Raw genomic sequence first — 19958 nt, 5'->3', positions numbered from 1 at the left:
TGGTCGAAATTTCTAAAAAATCTGTGCTGTGAATGTATGAAAAGCAAATCAAATCAAATCAAATCAAAATATAATGACACAAACATCATCACACATCATCAAAAATATAGCTCTTTGAAAAAAACATAGAAATCTGAACATACTAGTCATGAATAACTTTTATTAGTAAAAATCTACCCATATAGAGATGAAGGATATTGAATTCAACAGTCGGCCCTTTACTTGGAGTTATTTTCTCAACAATTACCAAAAAGTCTTTTTGACCGGCCGACATCTCTTATCAACTTGTAAAATAATGAGGATCATTTTAAAAACAAAAGCATTTCAAATCTCCAAAAACATTCCACTCCCAAAATTACACGCACTGCAACAAATTTTTAAAATTTTGTGAATTAAGTAAGTATGGGGCCATTGTTAGCCCCAAGCGTTTTGGTCCCTCATTCCTGCCACTCAGCATTGCCTACTGTAAAGTAGAAATTCTTCTAAGATAATAGAGAAACTGACCTTGTCTCACTAAATTCAACCACTTACCATAATTAAAATACTAACAACCAAATAAAGTTTTTTAAATAATTATATACAATCACCAAAAATATTTCCTCAAGTTTACTTCTAGCTAACTAATTCGTGGTTTAAGCTCTTATTTTATTTATGATTAAAGGAATGTAAAATAAAACTTTTCGTTTCATTGAAGTAAGTAAGTAAAACGAAGTTTAAGTAAAACAAAATCCATAAAACTTTTACTAATTCACTCTCCATAACATTACACGAAACATTAACCCCGGACGACAACCCCGAAGCTAACCATAACCTTAATACATAATAACAATCTAAAACCCTTATCCGAACCCTAAACAATCAAATTAGTGTTTACTTTTTTGTGTTTAGTAGCCTGTCACTCAAGCAAAATATTGCAGGAAAACGTTTAAACTTTGTTAATTATGTTAGGTGAGTGTTTTGGAATCAGCAAAGCGTGCGCATATTAATTAACAATGTCAAACCTTCCAGATCGTTGCTCTGCGAAGCAAGAATGATAGTTTGCGCGGCGCGTCCATGCGGCCACATCCTCCAATTACACGTATTACTTAATATTTACTGGCGGTTGTTCAGCTGTTGTAGCGAGATGCGCTACTGTGCCGCGCCGAGCTGCCATGAATTGACATCGTCAATTAATTCAGCTGCTGTCATTCTACCGCTCTTCCATTTTGTTTATAAACAGAAAAGCCCGACGTCACTAAGCCAGCCGCCAGGTAAGACAGTTGAAAATTTTGTTTAAAAATGCGTAAAAGTATTTAAGCAAATGTAAAATGTGCAATTTTATTAAGCGGATCAGTTCATTTTGATGTTTGAAAAAAAGAAATATGATAACAAACCACTATTTTTTTGTAATAGTTTTGTTAATTGACGATGCCATTTTTTCAGCTTTTAGCTTTGCTACGTACGATATTGTAGCGCGATGCACTACCGGGCCGCGCCGCGCATCCAATAATGCTTCTCGCAATCATTATGCTGATCGGCAAGATGCAAAGAATTAACATTGTGAATCAACGTACGATATCGAAGCGAAGTAAGCATGATAATGCGAACGGCGCGCGAAGCTCAACGACGCTCTCCAATGCAATTTCACTCGCAGAGTGCACATTAACAAATTAACAAATTATTGCGTTACGTTTAATTCCAATATTTGATTTTTGTTAAATTGTGGCTATTTAAGCGAATTAGCTGCGCAAGTATTTAATAAGAATTATCAAAAATTGAGAAGTTCTTAAACCGAGGGACGAATATGAACAATATTAATTCATTTACACGTTTTCGTTAATTAGATTTAAATTTAGAAAGCTTTAAAAGTATTTGATAGTCTGAGGGTAGAATTAACGGTTTTAATATGCGAGTAGATGATATTTACAATTTATTAAAAAATGTATATAATAGATTATTGAGTTCTTAAGTTATATGTTATTGTAACCGAAAATAATATATGCATTTGATGTAGAGGATGATGTAATGTCATCATTTTTACTTTACTTTACTTTAGAGGTGTCCTAATCCTACTTCATCCTGAACTGGAGTTTCATTTTCTCGATATAACAAAATCCATCGAAAATTTAATAAACAGGCTAAATTGCTCTCTTCATATCACTTTTACTATTTTTTCTCTTGAAATCGATGACCGTACAATTCTCAAAGATAAATTGTCCCTCCTTTTCTGATAAATGTCGCTGCCCCACTATATATCGTCGGCTAGATTGGATAGCTTATTGGCAAGTTTCTTGAAAAGGTCGTCCGCATCTCTATTCTTTTCCCTGTTACCATTCCACCTGCACTGATAGAACTATCGGTGTAAAGGTTTTATGATCAACTTCAATTTTTTAGACGAAAATCTTTGTTTTACTAATCGTTTTGTTACATAAAGTTTTTTTCTTCTTCCTCTTACAGGTAATGTTCATACTAATTGGAGATCCAAGAGCTTTGTTGAAATGAGCTTGGGCATGATATACTCTTACATCTAAAATGCTTTTCCTATGGATTCCATATATAATAATACACTAGCATTTTCAATTTAAATCTTATCTAATTCCAATCTACCCAATTGATCCCTGCAGGAATTGATGTCCCGTTGACACGAAACGAAACGAAACGAAACATTGTAGTTATACCCGCTCTATGCGACAAAGATATTGCATAAACTATACTTAAATATTTACACAATACGGTGCCCAGTCTGAGCGCTCTCCAAAAAAAACTTTCTCTCTTCCTCTGGAGCATAAGTTTTTTTTAAAAATATATAAACTGGTGGTCTCATAAAAATTAAGAATCAAAGTACTTTATTTCACACAAAAAACTTTTAAAAATAGTAACATTATTTAAGGTTTAAAAACTACTAGACGCGTGCCGAGTTAGCTCGTCAACGGTCTTATATAATATCATTTTTTAGAGTCTCACCCGTTAAGGTACACAATAAAATAGAAACACCTTCATATTACCATATCGTTCTTTATATCTTTTCCTCACAACAAATAATAAACCACTTTCTGATATATATCGTCTCTTCAAGTCCTTCTTTGCCTTCTCTTTCATCTCCAAACGAGCAGATGTTGTTGGTTGCTCTTCAGGTGACGATCTGGAGAAATGTAAACTGTTTTGTGAGTGCTGACGCCGTCTCAGGGTTTTCTTTCGATTTCAATAATATCTCGTGGACATTATAGGAATTGGGTTGACGATATTTTGATAGGTCTGGTCTTGTCGGCTGATCTCTTCCAATCCTGACAGGCTTCATACGTGGTTTCACGTCGATCTGTTCAAACAGTTTTCGTCTACTTATCGGATAGTTTTTCATCATCCGTTCTCCATTTAAACCAAAACACAAACAACATTTTTTACTGCGGTCTCCTTGATACCGCACTCTGAACTGCCTTTTTCAAGCCCTGTTTGTCAGTGCAGTTTTCCGGCGGGTCCTTGAAACGCTTTTACTGTATGGCCTGATTTCAGCCTTGTACAGTTTACCTGAACGGTGATTTGACTGTGTCTTGAACAGATTCCAACTGCTTTTGATTTGCCCTCAGAAGTTCACTCTGCAGTTGATAACCGATTTTGTGAACGAATAAGAGAGCTCTTAAACTCCTCCACATCTTCATTCATTTTGACAGCTTCTTCTGACAATATATCTTCGTTCTTTGTATACACACTGTCAACAAACTTGACATAACTTTTAGATGTTTGCTTGGTTTTTAAACTTGTTCTGCTGAAAATTCTGATCATCACAGGTTGAGGCTTCTTTCATGTTTTGTTATCCAAATAGTGAAGTCCTCGTAGGCTTCAGTCACACATACAAGAACGAGTGACAAAACGTTCTAATTATTTCCAATTCGTCCATGAGTACTTAACTTGTATTACAGGCTACACGGTGAGCGCAGTGTAATTAAACGATTCTACTGATAAGAGAGCAACAGTTATCAACACACAAGCTAAAAGATTATTATTTTCTAAGTGGTAACATCTTTACAGCCAGCAGTTTGAAAGAGCTCTGCTGCATAACCTAATTTTATGAGTAAATCTTTGTCAGGACTAAATCGAAAATTTTGTTTTCCTTATCGTAAACATCGATAGAATCAACAGTCGATTGGTGCATATAATATTTGGGAACTGTTAAGTGACTACAAAAAACCGTATCTTAGCCCTAGGAGAAATCTTGCTTAAATATCCTGAATCTTGTTAGATTCCGCTTCAGTTCATAGTCTATGCCATCGGCCCTGGAAGGCGGCTCTGAATAAAAGATCATGGATTAGGAAGGGTCGCGTTCAGTACAAATTTAAAGAAAAGTGTATAGAATAATTTAAGGATTACAGTACACCCTGAAATGTTACTGTATGTAAAAGGTTTTTACATGTTGCAAGATTGCTTATCTGTTGGCAGGGCTCTCCATTAACCCTAAATCGTGGTTTCCCAATCATTAGGCTGATTTACAGGGGAGATCCTGCAAGCACATGTAGGATTGGGGATTATATAGGCCCAACATAGTCCTTAGCTTATCACAGGGGTTGGGCGTATATGACTGGGCTGCACTGGAACCTGGAACCTTTTGATATTTGAAGCTTAAATACAAGGGCTTGTTCCTTTTCACGGTTATCAATCACAGGATCAGTCATTATCTAAGGCTTGCTGAGCCCAAAAGGGCTAAATTAAAAAGAAAGATTAAAATAAGGTTTTCCCAGGGTAAGGGAATACCTTGCAAAATGACAAGGCAAGTGATCTGGAGGAGTAATTCAGTTTTTACCGATAGCGCAGCATTTTTCCTTAGTATGTTTACAAACTTGTAAATTTTGACTTGATACAAATGACCAATAGAAAATTTCAGAAATAAGAGATTTAGAAGAAACTGTTATTTCACTAAACTTAGTTGATTTCAGTCCTTGTTTTTCTGTCAGCAATATTGGATATGGCTTTTATGCAAAAATCACTTGTGTGCATTTTTTCAAATTTTGAAACCACCTGCACCTCTACCTTGAATGCTATAAACCCCTCAACTGTTGGTAGCTTTGCAAAGTGAAATAAGTACTGAACTATCAAAATAAAGAGTCCATTATAAAAGACATTTAAAATGATACATTTCTGCCTCTAGTCCAGATGTTATCATCGAATATTTTTCTTCACAATAACTAGGTGTAGTCATAGAAATTTGGTTATTCAGAAACAATAACAATATTAATTTTGCTTGATTTGAATTAAACTAAGCTGAAGTGATTTTGTCGACAAAATGCTGAACATAACATGAATGTGAAGGCAACAAATCTCCATTCACATTTTAATTTATTCATACCTAATTCCTTGTTCCCTGTTCTTTTTTACATCAGGCAAAATACAGTGTCTATGAACAATTATATACATTAATTCAATTTTACTGATATTTATTTACTTACAGCTGACATATTACACATCTCACAGACTTTGACATATATTTACTAACCACTTATTACAGAAAGGGATAATTATGTTTTGATATGGGTGAGGGTACGAGAGATGGTGGGACAGGGAAGAAGACACTTACCCTGCTCTCACCAGTGGGAGGACCCCCACTCACCTACACCTGGCCACTCCAGCAACTTGTCAGAGTGAGTACTGTTTTCTTGTTAAATAGTTGGTGCTGTTTTAAACTTCTTCAATACTCGATTACATGATCATTTAAGTTTACAAATTGTTATTTAAATTTAGTAATTCTTCTACCGAAGCTTGTCTAAAAGTGCAAAATTCTCAGCCTATAAGTTCCGAAACACAAGATTAAAATATGCATCCTTTTAACGAAACCCTAAGAATCAGGACTTAAATTAGGGCGTAACTAGAAAGGGCCATAGTTGCAACGCATGAGAATGTTAGTGACATGGTGCCTAGTGGTCATTTGACTCTAATGCAGACTCGTAGACAAGTCTATTATTTAGTTAAAAAATAGAAGACAACACATGTTTAAAAAGCTATTTTAAGTCACATAACATGGTGCCATGTTACTTGAGTGGATTATATCCCAGTTTTAAGTCCGCTTTGATTAAACAGTATTATATGAATAACAGGTAAATTTGTGAAGTGGATCTAAAACAAGTAAAATATAGACAGTGAAAATTGTGTTCCTGGTGCAGTCTGTAGTACGGTACTAAGGTTTCAATTCCTTAAATATTTGAGTCAAATTTTTTTCTTAGATTTGCTCTCTCGTATCATATATACTATATGAACGTTAAAGTATTATTAAGTTGCATGGCCGTTTTTCCATTAATAGACCTGATGAAACGCCTTACTGAGGAATTTGGCACCAATTCAAATGTCCGAAAATAATTCTGCTACTTGTCACGGGCAGACTGAAGCCTTTGCATAACTCCTTGCACAAATGTCGCATTTTTAGGATATATGTATCTCCGGAATCACAGATGTGCGAGAGTATCGTAGCCAGTGCGAGTGTAGCCAGTACGACTTGCGAGTGTAACCAGCGAGAGTGTCAGAGCCACTGCATACCAGTCTACTCACAGTTCACGGTCCAATTCCTCAATTCACATTCTTAACCGGTCATTAAAATACAGACACCATATCTTTTCATCTAATCTCAATTGTTGTCTCAATTCTCTTGAATCTCCTAATTTCATTCTCTTAAAACTGCTCCCCTAGTCACACTGACCCAACCAAGAATTACAACAATGTACACAACACTACCCGCTCACACAACACCACCTAGCCGGTACTTCCCGGTTGTAGAGCCGGCTGTCTAAATAGTATGTCTGGTGCTAGTGGCGTAGCCGGATGTTGGCCTTCTCTTGCACCACCGTCCGAGCTGCTGCCTCCCCGAATGATGCCTATTATTATTTGTTTTGCCCATATAAGGGCAAATAAGCCTCATCCTCCTGCTAGGTAGTCTTCCTGGTGCATTCCATATATGGCATGATTTCCTGGGTACGGTACATATATATATTATGTATACGTTAATATATATAATATTATATATACGTTAACCATATATTATACCCGGCTTTATATATCATACATCAGTGTAATCAAATTTATAATGGCTTTTCCTAGTGCAGCTCAGAAGTATATTATAAGGGAGAAGTGTATATAACAGTAAATAAAAAGTCACGTGTACCAGTATCCGACCTAGAGAGAGAGAGAGAGAGAGAGGTTGGTGTAGGAAACCACCCATCACTTCTTTGAATGTAGTCTCGCGTACAGCTGCAAATCCTTACAACAAACTACTCCGCGCTAGTACAGCGTGTCCAGTCGGGTGTAATAATTCGTGTGGTTGGGTCGGATATATAACATAATAATATTATTATACTGTAATGATATATTATCATGTAATAGTATCATTATCACGTGATATATTTCATGGAACAGTAATATACCCACGTGACATATCTCATGTAATAGTAATATTATCACCTTTATAAATATATATATATATACACACGATATGATAGCCCGCTCTCAGCGAGTGTACATTATTAATAAGCTGTCAGGTCTATACGTGCTACAGTTCTATAACACACCACTTGTGCACTGGAGAAAGAGAGAGAGAGAGAGAGAGAGAGAAAGAAAGAGAGAGAGAGAGAGAGAGAGAGAGAGAGAGAGAGAGAGAGAGAGAGAGAGAGAGAGAGAGAGAGAGAGAGAGAGAGAGAGAGAGAGAGAGAGAGAGAGAGAGAGAGAGAGAGAGAGACTGGTGGTGTTGAGCAGACTGACACCGTAGAGCTGTAGTTACGTGAGAATAGTCACGTGATATTGTACTGCATTAACTGTTAACCGTGAGTAATATCGAGAGAGAGAGAGGGAGTTGCACACATTGCACACATTGTGTGTATTTCTCACTAATTAGAGAAACGTCATCAGCTCTGTGGTTATAAATTAGAAACATGTGCGGGAGGGGAGGTTAGTGTGACAAGCACGAACATGTTCACTGGTAGTGCAGCTGTGTTAGCTGTAGAGACACGTTACAGAAGAGAAGGAGACTGTAGAGTTGCTTGCTTTATGATGCGTTTCTCTCTCCAGACATTGCCTTCTATCGTCCATTGTCTAGCCCATTGACGAAGGAATTATGTGTCATGTGACCTGTGATGTTATTAAAAGCGAGAGAGGGAGAGAGAGAGAGAGGATGTATCCACTATCCAATACCGCACATAATATATACTATATATAATCTCTCTCTCTCTCCCTCTCTGTTCGTCATTAAATAATGATCAAGCTGCTTTAAGACATTGAACCAGCGTCTAGACTCTAGAGAGATATAATTATAATACATTATATCTCACACACACACACACCACACACCGAGCATGTGTTCTCTTTTGTTCTCTTTGTAACCCACCACATGTTGTAATACTGAGACTGATAACAATAATAATATGCAGCATTATACAGCAAGACACATATTATGAAAGCAGCTCAGACATACGAATGGCATTCTATACACACGCACCGTATATAATATATACGAGGAGAAAGAGAGAGAAATTTGATGAAGGAGTAATGAACGCGCACATATATAATACGTGATTGGTACATCTCATAACGTTTACATATAATTGAATATGTCACATATTTTATTGTGCTGCTGCTTGCACTGTGCGGGCAACCTATATTATATAATACAGATATAATATAATTCCTCCCTAAATACCATTGATTAAAGCTTAGTTGCTACTGCGTGCTGGCTGCTGGCTGGCTCTACGCTGAGTACCAATTATGTACAACATAACAATAGTGTACTATAGTAGATCTGGTCACGTGTGTCACCAGAGATTAACGTTTATTATACCGAGAGCGGGTACCAGAGCTAGCTGCTCGTATTGTCATACTCTTCAGTCTCCGCTATTGTTGTGAGTGTACACAACATAGCGTGCCAATAGGAGAAACTAACTATCTGTGTGCCTGTATAATAACATTGGGAGGGAGGGAGGGAGAGCGAGAGGGTGTATTGTATGTACCACAGCACTACTGCACTACTGCACTACTGCACTACTGCACTGTGGCCTGTATGCTGTATCATAATAACAGCGCTCTCTATCTAGATCCGTCTCTCTGACTCTGACTCTCTCTTTCTCTGTTTCGTGCACAAGTAATTTGTAAAACTCTGCAGAATGCAGATAACAAAGGCAGCTGAACCTAGTACTGCTATATTAAAGTATAACAGTACTATTATCTGATAGCTCTCTCATATAGTGCCCAGTGTACTGGTTCACTAAACGTGTGTTAGTTTCTCTGCTAAACATGCCACAGAGTCCGACAGAGTCACACAAACAAGATTAGACGTGTTAAAAGAGAAAGTGTTTAAAGTTGCATACCTTTCCCCGGAGCGAGACTACAATTACATAGTAGACAGTATCCTGTAGTATTATAATATACAGAGGGTGAAATGTTGAAATATCAAGTACACACAACACCCATATATAATACTACCGCAAACACAGTTAACTATTGTTACTGTACCGTGTAACTGATTGGTTCTCAGAAACATTGACCACGATATTAGAACACGTGCGCTGTGTGTGTGTGTGTGTGCGGGATATTATTGGGATAATTACATAGTAGTTCCAAGAAAGAGCCGGGGTAGTTAGTACAGACGTTTAAAAGTAGTATAGTAGATTGTGACTTCTGTAGTAACAGTACGTATATATTATATAATAGTCAGTTGTCACTATAATATACTATTGCTAAATATCAGTACAGATTGTAAGGTAGCTGACTGGTTAACTCTTTGCAATGGTGCTGTGAAGTGTGAAAGTACACTGTACAGTTGATATTGAGGTATAAATATAACTTTCTATAAATTATAGTATTGACTAATGACTATTGGTAAGACAATAGATTCATTAAGCAGCATAATGTTAAAAGTGTCAAATTACTGTTCTTTGCAGAAATTGGAAGGGTGAATAACTAAAAGTGCACGAGCATGACATGTACTTATATAACAAGATGTATAAGTATAATAAGGAAACAGGCACAGTGGGCCAGAATAGGGGGTCATCCATAAAAGGACATCAGTGATCAATTTAGTCATTTCAAAACCATTATTTTTTTACTATCAAATCAAGTTGAATATTGATTTTTATACAAAGATTGGTCCTTTATAAGTCACAGAAAAAAATTTTTTGGTCATTCCATAGAAAATTTTTCATGGCTGAAATGTAGGTCTAGAGGCATCCATTCGAGTTTTTTTGCTAAAGATAATCGTTGAATGTGGTTTAGAATGTTTTGAAATTGATAGTCCTGAGGCTATTGATATTTTTAGTTTTGATTTATGAAAAAAAAACAAATATGATCGTACAAAGTTATGTCAAATTGAAACTGAATGAAATGGGCCGCGAAAGCCAGAAATTTCTGGAAATTGTCAGAAAATACCAGTAACATTCCAGGAAAAATAGCATTTTTTGATGATATTTCAAAACAGACCACATTTTAGTACCCCATAAACCTCATGGCACCAGGCACACATTGCGAGCCAAGGAAAGAAGATGGTTCATAATGGGGTTTGGTTGAGAAAAAATAATTTTTTTCAAAATCAGCAGCAATGAAAGTCTAAAAATTTCCATAAATTTTGGGCCCTTTTTTCAAACTTTGGAATTTTTTCTGGAAAACGCCCAAAAAACCCCAGAACCAGTTCTGAATCTTTATACATTGTTTAGAGAATCGTCTGAGCTTTCAGATGGTACCATGCATTAGTGGGGCAACTGAGGCATCTAAAACTATTTTTGGCTCAAATTTAAGCTCAAAAATTAGTCAAAAAAAATGAGGCCCTAAAATTGATGTGCGTGCCAAAAACTTCAGCTTAAATGATAGATTACATGGTTTTTTTTTTTTGCTTGAATTGAAAGCAACGAGAGTACTTTCACCTTAATTAGGAAGTCAATCTACGGTGTTTTTTAGCAAATTTTAGTAATAAAATGATGGGTGCCAATTATGACTGCCAAAAGGTGAAAAAATTGGCAGTCAAAAAAATTTCGTAAAATCGCCGAACGACCGACGCGTGCGGCGGAAAGCCATATTTAATCAATTCAATTATGGTTTTTTGCATCTAATAGCCAAGATTTTCTACTGCAATACAAAACTTACTAAATTACTTTTAAAAGAACTCAATTTTCCTCTATTATAGCATGGTGGCCCACTGTGACAGGGACAATAAAGTAAAATAAAAATAGGGGAGAACTAGTACACATCATTCTTATTAAAACTTATAATGAAATATCTTATTTTACAATCAGTCATTTTCTCTTTCAAGGTAGGTTGGTCTAAATTTTCTAAAAATACTGCACGTAATTCCAAGCCATAGTACATCTCTATTCTCTACACAAGAAATAACCAACACATTTTCTGTTCCTGTCAGTGTACACATATTGTTAGTAAGGTGTTCAAAGTAATAGCAATACCAGGACCAGTTTAATGGTTACTACGTCATATTACAAGAGCAATAGTTTAATAGTTGTTAGCTTAGTGTCTTCACACTGTGAAATGTAATCCCAAAGCTGTAAGACCATATTTGACGTGATTACTGTTGATGAGGGTGGAGTTACCTGTCACGTGTTTGTATATTGGAGGGAAGCCCTGTTATTAAATACGAGTTTTTAATGTGAGCTCCTCATACGACTATATATACCGCGGGGTATTTACCTCTAGTTACCACTAGTTACCACTAGTTACCACTAGTTACCTCTAGTTACCACTAGTTACCACTAGTTACCACTAGTTACCACTAGTTACCTCTAGTTACCACTAGTTACCACTAGCTACCTCTAGTTACCACTAGTTACCACTTGTTAGTTACCAATTGTTACCATTAGTTACTATCCACTAGTTACTATTAGTTACCACTAGTTACCATTAGTTACCACTAGTTACCACTTGTTATATCTTCTCTTCTATGTCTCTACCAGCAATTTATTCGTTTATTTGGGATTATCATTATACGTTATCAAGACCAGCCATAAGTTTGTGTCTGTCATTATAATTTGTTTTCTAAAGAGATGTGTTTTCTAAAGAAAAAAAACCCTAGTGTGTTTAAGATAATGTTAACTTAAGATAAGTTATAACAGTGACATTATAATCAATAATCAGTGATACACACAAAGACACAGCACCTCTATTATATTCTATAATAACGACCACCACAGTAACTTATACAGTTTGACTTATATATATATTTACCATAGTAACTGTGAGAGGTAACAGTGTACCAGCTCCCCACCACAGTTAGCCACCGCACAGGTAGCACCTGTGCCACATAGCAACTCCCTCCCTCCCTCCCTCTCTCCCTATCTCAGTAGTGTTGTGGACACTGGTGTGGTAACCTGACCCACCTTTTACACTCCCCCTTACCTTGCTGCTGCTGCTGCTGCTGCCCCTTATTCCACGTACAGTATATACAATGTTACTACCTGTACATAGTGATATGTACTTGCTCATAGTGGTATGTACTTGCTCATAGTGGTATGTACTTGCTCATAGTGGTATGTACTTGCTCATAGTGGTATGTACTTGCTCATAGTGGTATGTACTTGCTCATAGTGATATGTACTTGCTCATAGTGGTATGTACCTGCTCATAGTGGTATGTACTTGCTCATAGTGGTATGTTATTCAACATTCCATCAGCTTTCCCCTCCTCATCCTCCCTCACCCCATGTTATAATAGTTGTACACGTTTTATATACTTATTGGCTAAATTGGAACATTGTCAAAAAATGTTCTTACAATGATTTAAGTCAGATCACATAGAGGACGGAAGTGGTAATCTTTCTTCGCTCTTATGAGTGGGTTGATCATACAGATTGATGGTTGGTGATGAAGTGAGAGTCTCCACTCAGTTTTTCAAAACAATTAGTTGTTGACGTTTCAGCAACACGCCTTTGTCAAGACGGAAGTGTTGGTATCATGCTGCTGCCGCTGCCCCAAAAAATATTTACTTTAATTTCCAACTATGTAATGTCCCCTTATAGCAACCTGTAAAAGCCTCTGCTCCACTCCGCGCTGTAATTTATTTCCATTTATAAAGTGGCTCTGCTATTTATAGTAACCTGTTCTAACTCACTCACACATACCAATCTTGCACTCTGAAAGTGCAGCTTGCGGCACAGTTCATATTTACCAGACAAATCTTCTAAGTAAGTAGAAATCCTGAGCTCAGTTTCAGATCACCTGACCCTGTGTTAGTGTGTAATATTTTCACCGTATTAATTATCGCTGTTTCGCGGTTCGACTAATGCCCTTTAATAATCGTCATAATATGTTCCCGTGGAAACGTAATCTCTTTAAGGGGTGGATTTTATTCATATCGGATGATATTAGTTCCGTAGAAATTGAATTAAATACCAACGCTACGAACTTAAAATGTGTCCAAGTTTTTATATATTAGTATCACATTTCACTCGGTTCTAATTACTAAATGGAATATATATAATGCTCCTTCATAAAATATATCCTCTCTTTTTCTGTGGGATATTTCTCCGCATACCTCTCCGTGATAGTCATGATAAAAGAATGTACACATAGCAGTCATTTCGCATAGCTTGCTTTACGCACGACAGAGAGAGAGAGAAAGAGAGATAATATAACAACAGTCACACAAACATCCCAACGCTTGTCTATCGCTCGAGACGTATTACCAAGTACGAGGCCTTGTCAAGTTACACAGCTAGCTCGGGTAGAAGAATGTGTAAACGAGATTACGGAATTTTCCAGAGCGTTATGATAATTATACTTGTTAGAATGTTGCACAGCGTGGATGACACGTTACCATATTACACGCATGTCACAGGGTGAACACACCCACAGAGGGGGATATTACTGCACGGTATTAATAGCAACAATCTCAACAGTTTGTGTTGGGTCACGTCCTGTGTTGGTGAGGCTGCGTGGGGGGAGGCGATGCAGGAATGCTACTGGTGTGTAATCTAATTTAGGGAGGATGAATCTGTTGTGCACGTTACCCACAAATACTACTGTAACAAGGAAATATGCAGAGGTAATGACGGGGGCTTCTGCAGAAGTAGTGCGCTGTATCTGGCAGGCTCGCAAATATGTGAACTAGAGTTGATAAGATTTGTTTGTGATGACCTCACAGACTAGCTGGCCCATCATGCCACATTGCGGCAGAAGTGTAACTTCAGCATAGTGACCGTGTCAGACTCTCTCAATCTTGTAGTAGCAGAGTTTGAGGTGTTGACTAGTTCAGTAGAGTTTCTACAAAATGTGACCAGTGGTCACAGACGGCTGAATTGCTAGACTATGCAGAAATGTTACACTTAAGCAGCTTCCTTCGAAAGCAAAACTCCACATTTCAAGATTTTGTACATCGTGTTTATATGTAATTTTTGGAAACCTCACTCTAAAAATCTAACAGACTTATAGGCAGCCTGTTCAAAATCGTGGTGACTGTCGCCCCAATATACAGTCTACGCTGCAATATACAGTCTACGGTGAGTAACCGACACTTTAAAAAAAGCAACACATGATACACAGCACCGGCTTGAATATATTATGCAACATGATACGACCATGTCTGGACATAATTCCAATATTATATACACATATGCTAAGTACACTGCTAAATTTGAATAATATTTCAAATATGTACGCATTCTCGCGTTTTGGGAGGAGGGATGTGTCACGCTGCTAAGTGGACTTCAAATACCTGTCCGGCGTGGTGCTGGCAGGCCTTTATAGAGAATAGAGGAGATGGAATGTCTTCTGGAGAAAGGGGGAGGAGGAATGTTTTGGAGGCTTTATTTGTGATGGTGTTGAAAGTGTGTGTGGGGTTGTGTGGGGTTGTGTGTTTGGGGTGTGGGGTTGTGTACAGGGCCTGCCAGGGCCTGCCACCTGGTCACACGCTCACACTCACTCACAGTGAGGGGGCTTTATTTTAGAAGTGTAGTATTACACAGGGACGTATATACAGGGTGTTCACGATACATTGAAACGGTTTTAAATGTCTATAATTATAAAGACAAATTTATTAAGGAGTACTCCACTATATTTTCTACTAATTTCCTTTTTCTAATCGATTAAGTTTGTGTTACAACCAGTCCAGATATCAAAAATGTCACACAATTCTCAAAATATTGTGCTGCAACACCCTGGTCCCTGAGTGATAACTTTGAAGAATGTTTCTGCCATAAATGTCTTTATTATAGACATTTAAAACCGTTTCAATGTATCGTGAACACCCTGTATATAATATCTTAATATGTGCGTTTAGCTGTTTTTATTTATAACCCGTTACGTGTGATTATATTCTCATTCTGCTCTCTAACGATGTAGAATTAATTGAGTTGATTATATTCTAAACTCATCATGTTAGGAACCTTAGGATGGGTTAGGAACGTGATAAAATGATAAGCCCCTGTACACCAATTAGGACTGATCGAGGACCCGTTAATCTACCACTTCAGTACAAGCTCCGTAATTAGAATCATCGTTAAGACACGTACAGTGGTACCTGATCCTGATAAGTGTGGGTATTTCCTAATTTGCTCAGATTCTAGTCTCCTCAAGCCTCTGAATCTACAGAAATCAATTTTATTATCCCGAGAATCCTAATAATTTAAGTTTATATGTTTGGTTTAAAAATAACACAAAAATACAATTCCTCACGTTTTTTCCCTCACAATTCCTCTCCTTGTGACCAGAATGTGAAACATTATATTATGCGCAGTATTTATTTTACCCGGGTTTTCGTTAGTGAATTACTAATTCATTTTAAATTGTTCGAAATTCGGGGAAAAGCAATATAATTTATAAACACATAGTCATACATCTGTACAATTATAAGGACTTGTACGTGTCTCCGCGTCTTGTACGTGTCTCCGTGTCTGCGACGAAAATTCCAAAATTCTGATCCGAATATTAGCTTGGTAGAAGAATTTACAATCAGCTGTCAGTTGACAAAAAATGTCAATAGATATAACGATATTAACAAATCTTACTTTTTCAGGGAAAATGTGCTGTTGATGAAGCTCACGAACTTCTTGACACAATCCGGTACGTTACTACATTCCTATCACCATGGAAACCCCTAGCTCGGGTGACCTTTGGAAACATTCCAGAAATATAATCGCGTTTTGTTTGGGAACGGCCCTACTAAAGCATACTCTACGAGTTTTGTGTAATTTATAGAATATATGTGTTCTGTTGCAGCAGTAGTAGTTGAGAGTGCCTGGGTATTTTAAAACTTTAAATACCCGCACCTGTCACGCAGTGAAAACAGTGCAGTCTGTGGGGGAGATTTTAGTCTCGCGGCTATAGTAAGCTACCAATTATTATCTGGCACTTACAGTCTCCACACACACAGCACACAATGGACTTCGTAACATGCCTGATCTAGGAGCTGCGCAGTAAAACTTGCCAAGGCTTCTCAACCCGGTAAAATATTGCCGGGAACTATTTGAAAATATTACATATTCGGATGTCCAACCAGGGCCGGGTCCAGGTAAACTATTTAAAAATTGGATCTCCAGCCAAAGTTTCGAATCTGACGGATACTGCGCAGGATAGTTTTTAGTGCATGTGATAAGGCTATAACCGGACTCACTATGTGACTGCTTATTGTGATAAAAAACCGTGCCAATTTAAATGAGGATCTGTTAATTATTCCTTTTAGGCTTCTCCTGGATAGTATAGACTATCAAAGCACATTTAAAATGGGCTGCTCTCGGAGGACGTGCCGTGTGTCGTATAAACTCATTAAACATATATTATATATGTTACATATATTACATATATTACATAATCTCTACATATTCTGCGTTATGTGTGTGGTGTGTCAGTATCGATAGGTGACTGGTAAATTGTGAAGAGAAGCGGCTACTTACTATATATAACTGAATTATGTGTTCGCAACTATGCTGTCAGCACCAGTATTCTGACTTTTTCATCTTGAAATAAATTCTGGTGAAAAGATATCGGATGAAGTTTGACTGTTAGCCCGGTTAACTAAATGTTGGTTGTCTCATAAGAAACCCCAAAAATTAACTTAATTTCGAATTGTAGCCGGAAATTCCTCTATCTTAACCTTATTTCTTAACATGAAACTTTGTAAAATAGAACCTTTGTGTAAATGGATTCCTTTACAAAAAGGGGAGAGGCTCCCACGAGAATTATAACAAAACACACCGGTACAGTGGTACTAGAGAGAGAGAGACAGCTGATAACACCCACGTACCCTGATAATAAACTTTTAAAACTTCAAATCTCGGGAACTAGAACTTCCTCTGAATCAGGAGTCTACCAACCTGCTGGACAATGTGCAGTTTAAATGTGGGGGTGTGTGTCGTCACTCTCCAGTTCCAGAGCTTTCATTTGCTAATAACTTAACTATTTGACCATCTTAACCCACGCTGGAAGTCAGCGCAATACCAGTTAATGTAGAACTGTGTTCCCATCAAGCTAAACACATCGTTCCAATCCACAACATGGGAGTAATTAGACTTATATAGTCATTACAATAGCCAATATAATATAGACTTATATAGTAAATATCTATAGTCAATTTATACTATATAGTCATTATACACACAGTTATATAGACTTATATATAGTCATTATATAATAGAACTTGAGATGGTCTGATCTATAATCGCTCATTACGAACAACAATATCTTCCATTACACGATCAGCCTGTAGACTTGAAGCCATCAGCATTAGGAGTGACGTCACGATTCCTACACCCTGCTCCGCCTTTGTAACAGTTTATATGTGCGGCTATATAAAGTCTATGTGAGTCTGTATTGTATTCATTATAATCAATACAAAGTCTATTACACACAGATAATGTTTTGTAACAGTTTATGTAAGGTTTTTAGTTTATACAAAGCTAAGGTCTATTTTAAGTCTATAACTTTCTCCAATAATAAGCAGATGTAATTGTTAGACTCTCATACAAACGCTATATATTCGACCTCTCGTAAACATATTATATATCCGGTACACACTAAACTTTTAACGTAAATGTTTGATGGAGAATTATTGTGTTGACGGTAGAAAGGCAGGTTTCATACGTCATGTGTATTTATAATGTGCAGCACCCCGCAACACAGCCAACACAGAATATATAACAGCAGTATTATCTGGCCGTACTTTAAAATATTTGTACTATAGAAATCTACGTGGCACTGATAGGTCTTCTCCCTGGCCTGCATTCCAAGAAAATCGATATATATGTCAGTTTAAAAACAGTGTTGCGGATGCCAAGATATTATATATTTTATTATATATTTTATATCAACACTCGAACTTATCGGAAATTTTGGCTTTGTTAAGAAATGTTAGCACGTAAAGAGAGAGAGAGAGAGAGGTAGGTATAGTAAGGGGTATTTTTACACAAAGGATAGTAATCAAGTTTACGAAGCCCAGGCGGGTGTGGGTGTATGAATCAGCTAAGTTGCTACCCGGTTAGAACAATTAATGAAGTTGTATGACGTCATTGTGTGACGTCATTGCATATTTCCCTGTCATGTGAACATGCTTGCAACTCATCAGTTGGCGACTCAGGGTCCAGCAAAACCCCTTTCACAGGCCCGGCAAACATTTTTGGTACCATAGATATTTTGACCGGGCTGGTCGAATTTGACCAACGCTGGAATTATCGCGTTTTTTGTGAGCGGTTAAATTTAAAGATACGCAGGTTACACTTCCCTGCATAAGTTGAATTTTAAGTACATATTTTGATCCAACATTTTCTCAGAAATTGCTGAAATGTTAACTTAATTAAACTGCCATGTGGTTAAAATAATTTTTTTGCAGACCTGCCAAAAATTTCCAACCTGAAGTAGTTTCAAAATGCTGACGTAAAAAAATGTACTTATAAGCTGACATTACAGATTTCCGCTGCTTAACCAGCAGTTCCAAATATATCACCAAAACGTGACAAGTAACGATTAATATTTCCACCCTTCTAATTTATATACGCAAGAATGCATCGACAAATTCATTTCCGCACGCAGCAGACACGTTTACAAATATGACATTTCATCTCATTCATTACATTTTTTTACATCATTGAGCCGCCACTAATAGCCTTCTCACAGATTAATACCGGTCCGTCCAGCCATTGTACCACATCATCCTCAATAGTCACATACTTTCTTTACAAAATGCCCAGCACCCAATCAGAAGCCTCGACCCGGGCACACTAGCCAATCAGGAGCCTCGACCCGGGCTCACTAGCCAATGAAAATACCTCGTAGCGCCCGGCATTCACTCTAACTCATACTCACTTACATAACGCCATTCTGGTAGATATAATAACATGCGACGGTGTTGCTGAGTGTAAATATTACACTCTCGCAATAAGTCTAAATAATTACAGTTAAGTTAGGCGTGTGTAAGGTGTGTGTGTGTGTGTGTGTGTTTCCTTTGTCACCCTCTCCTATCACAGCACACCGGCCGGAGAACTACCTGGAATGTTGCCAAATACTTTTCCTCCTCTCTCTCTCTCTTTTCCCGACGTGCCAGACTTGTGAAAATTAGATTTACTCTCCCCCAACAGAAAACGTATCTTAAATAACTTTTCCCAGATCTTATTACTCTCACCGCGTGTGTGTGTGTGTGTGTGTGTGCGACTGAAGTGCTGATATATTTATATGTGTGATGATATGCATGTTATATAACATTATATAATATATGGATACATACCATCTTTACATTTAAATATATGTATTTAATATCCCTGCCTCCCTCCCTCTAGCACTATCCTCCCTCCCTCCCTCCCTCGCGACAGTGCTCGGTTAGCAGGTTTCTGTATTTTACAAGTGCCAGGGAAACACAGTGTACACTCCCACAACATATATTTATATAACACTAGGTGCTAAGAAAAATGTACACTCTCAACTTTATAATAAAGTTGCCGCGAACTTGCCGGTAGTACTAGTACAGGATGTGCGTATACATTTTATCTTTCTGTGTCTGAAAGTGGAGTGTTTTATCATATAATGTGTATAATC

At 37.3% G+C, this 19958-nt stretch overlaps 1 protein-coding gene across 1 annotated transcript in view; it reads left to right on the top strand.

Moving 5' to 3' along the window:
• The first annotated feature begins 5466 nt into the window (after positions 1–5466).
• The window catches only part of LOC134816452 (uncharacterized), a 33670-nt gene continuing 19178 nt past the window's right edge, over positions 5467–19958 (top strand). Inside the window, exons 1-2 of the mRNA XM_063825294.1 lie at positions 5467–5609; positions 15952–15998. Of these exons, the coding sequence (XP_063681364.1) occupies positions 5499–5609; positions 15952–15998 (158 nt within the window). The 5' untranslated portion in view covers positions 5467–5498. The remainder of the gene's footprint in view (positions 5610–15951; positions 15999–19958) is intronic.

Source organism: Bolinopsis microptera, chromosome 6, assembly GCF_026151205.1.
Source record: "Bolinopsis microptera isolate Bmic1 chromosome 6, MBARI_Bmic_1.0, whole genome shotgun sequence".
NCBI lineage: Eukaryota > Metazoa > Ctenophora > Tentaculata > Lobata > Bolinopsidae > Bolinopsis > Bolinopsis microptera.
The sequence above is the reverse complement of the archived record's forward strand: the minus strand, read 5'-3'. Positions and strand labels throughout refer to the sequence as shown.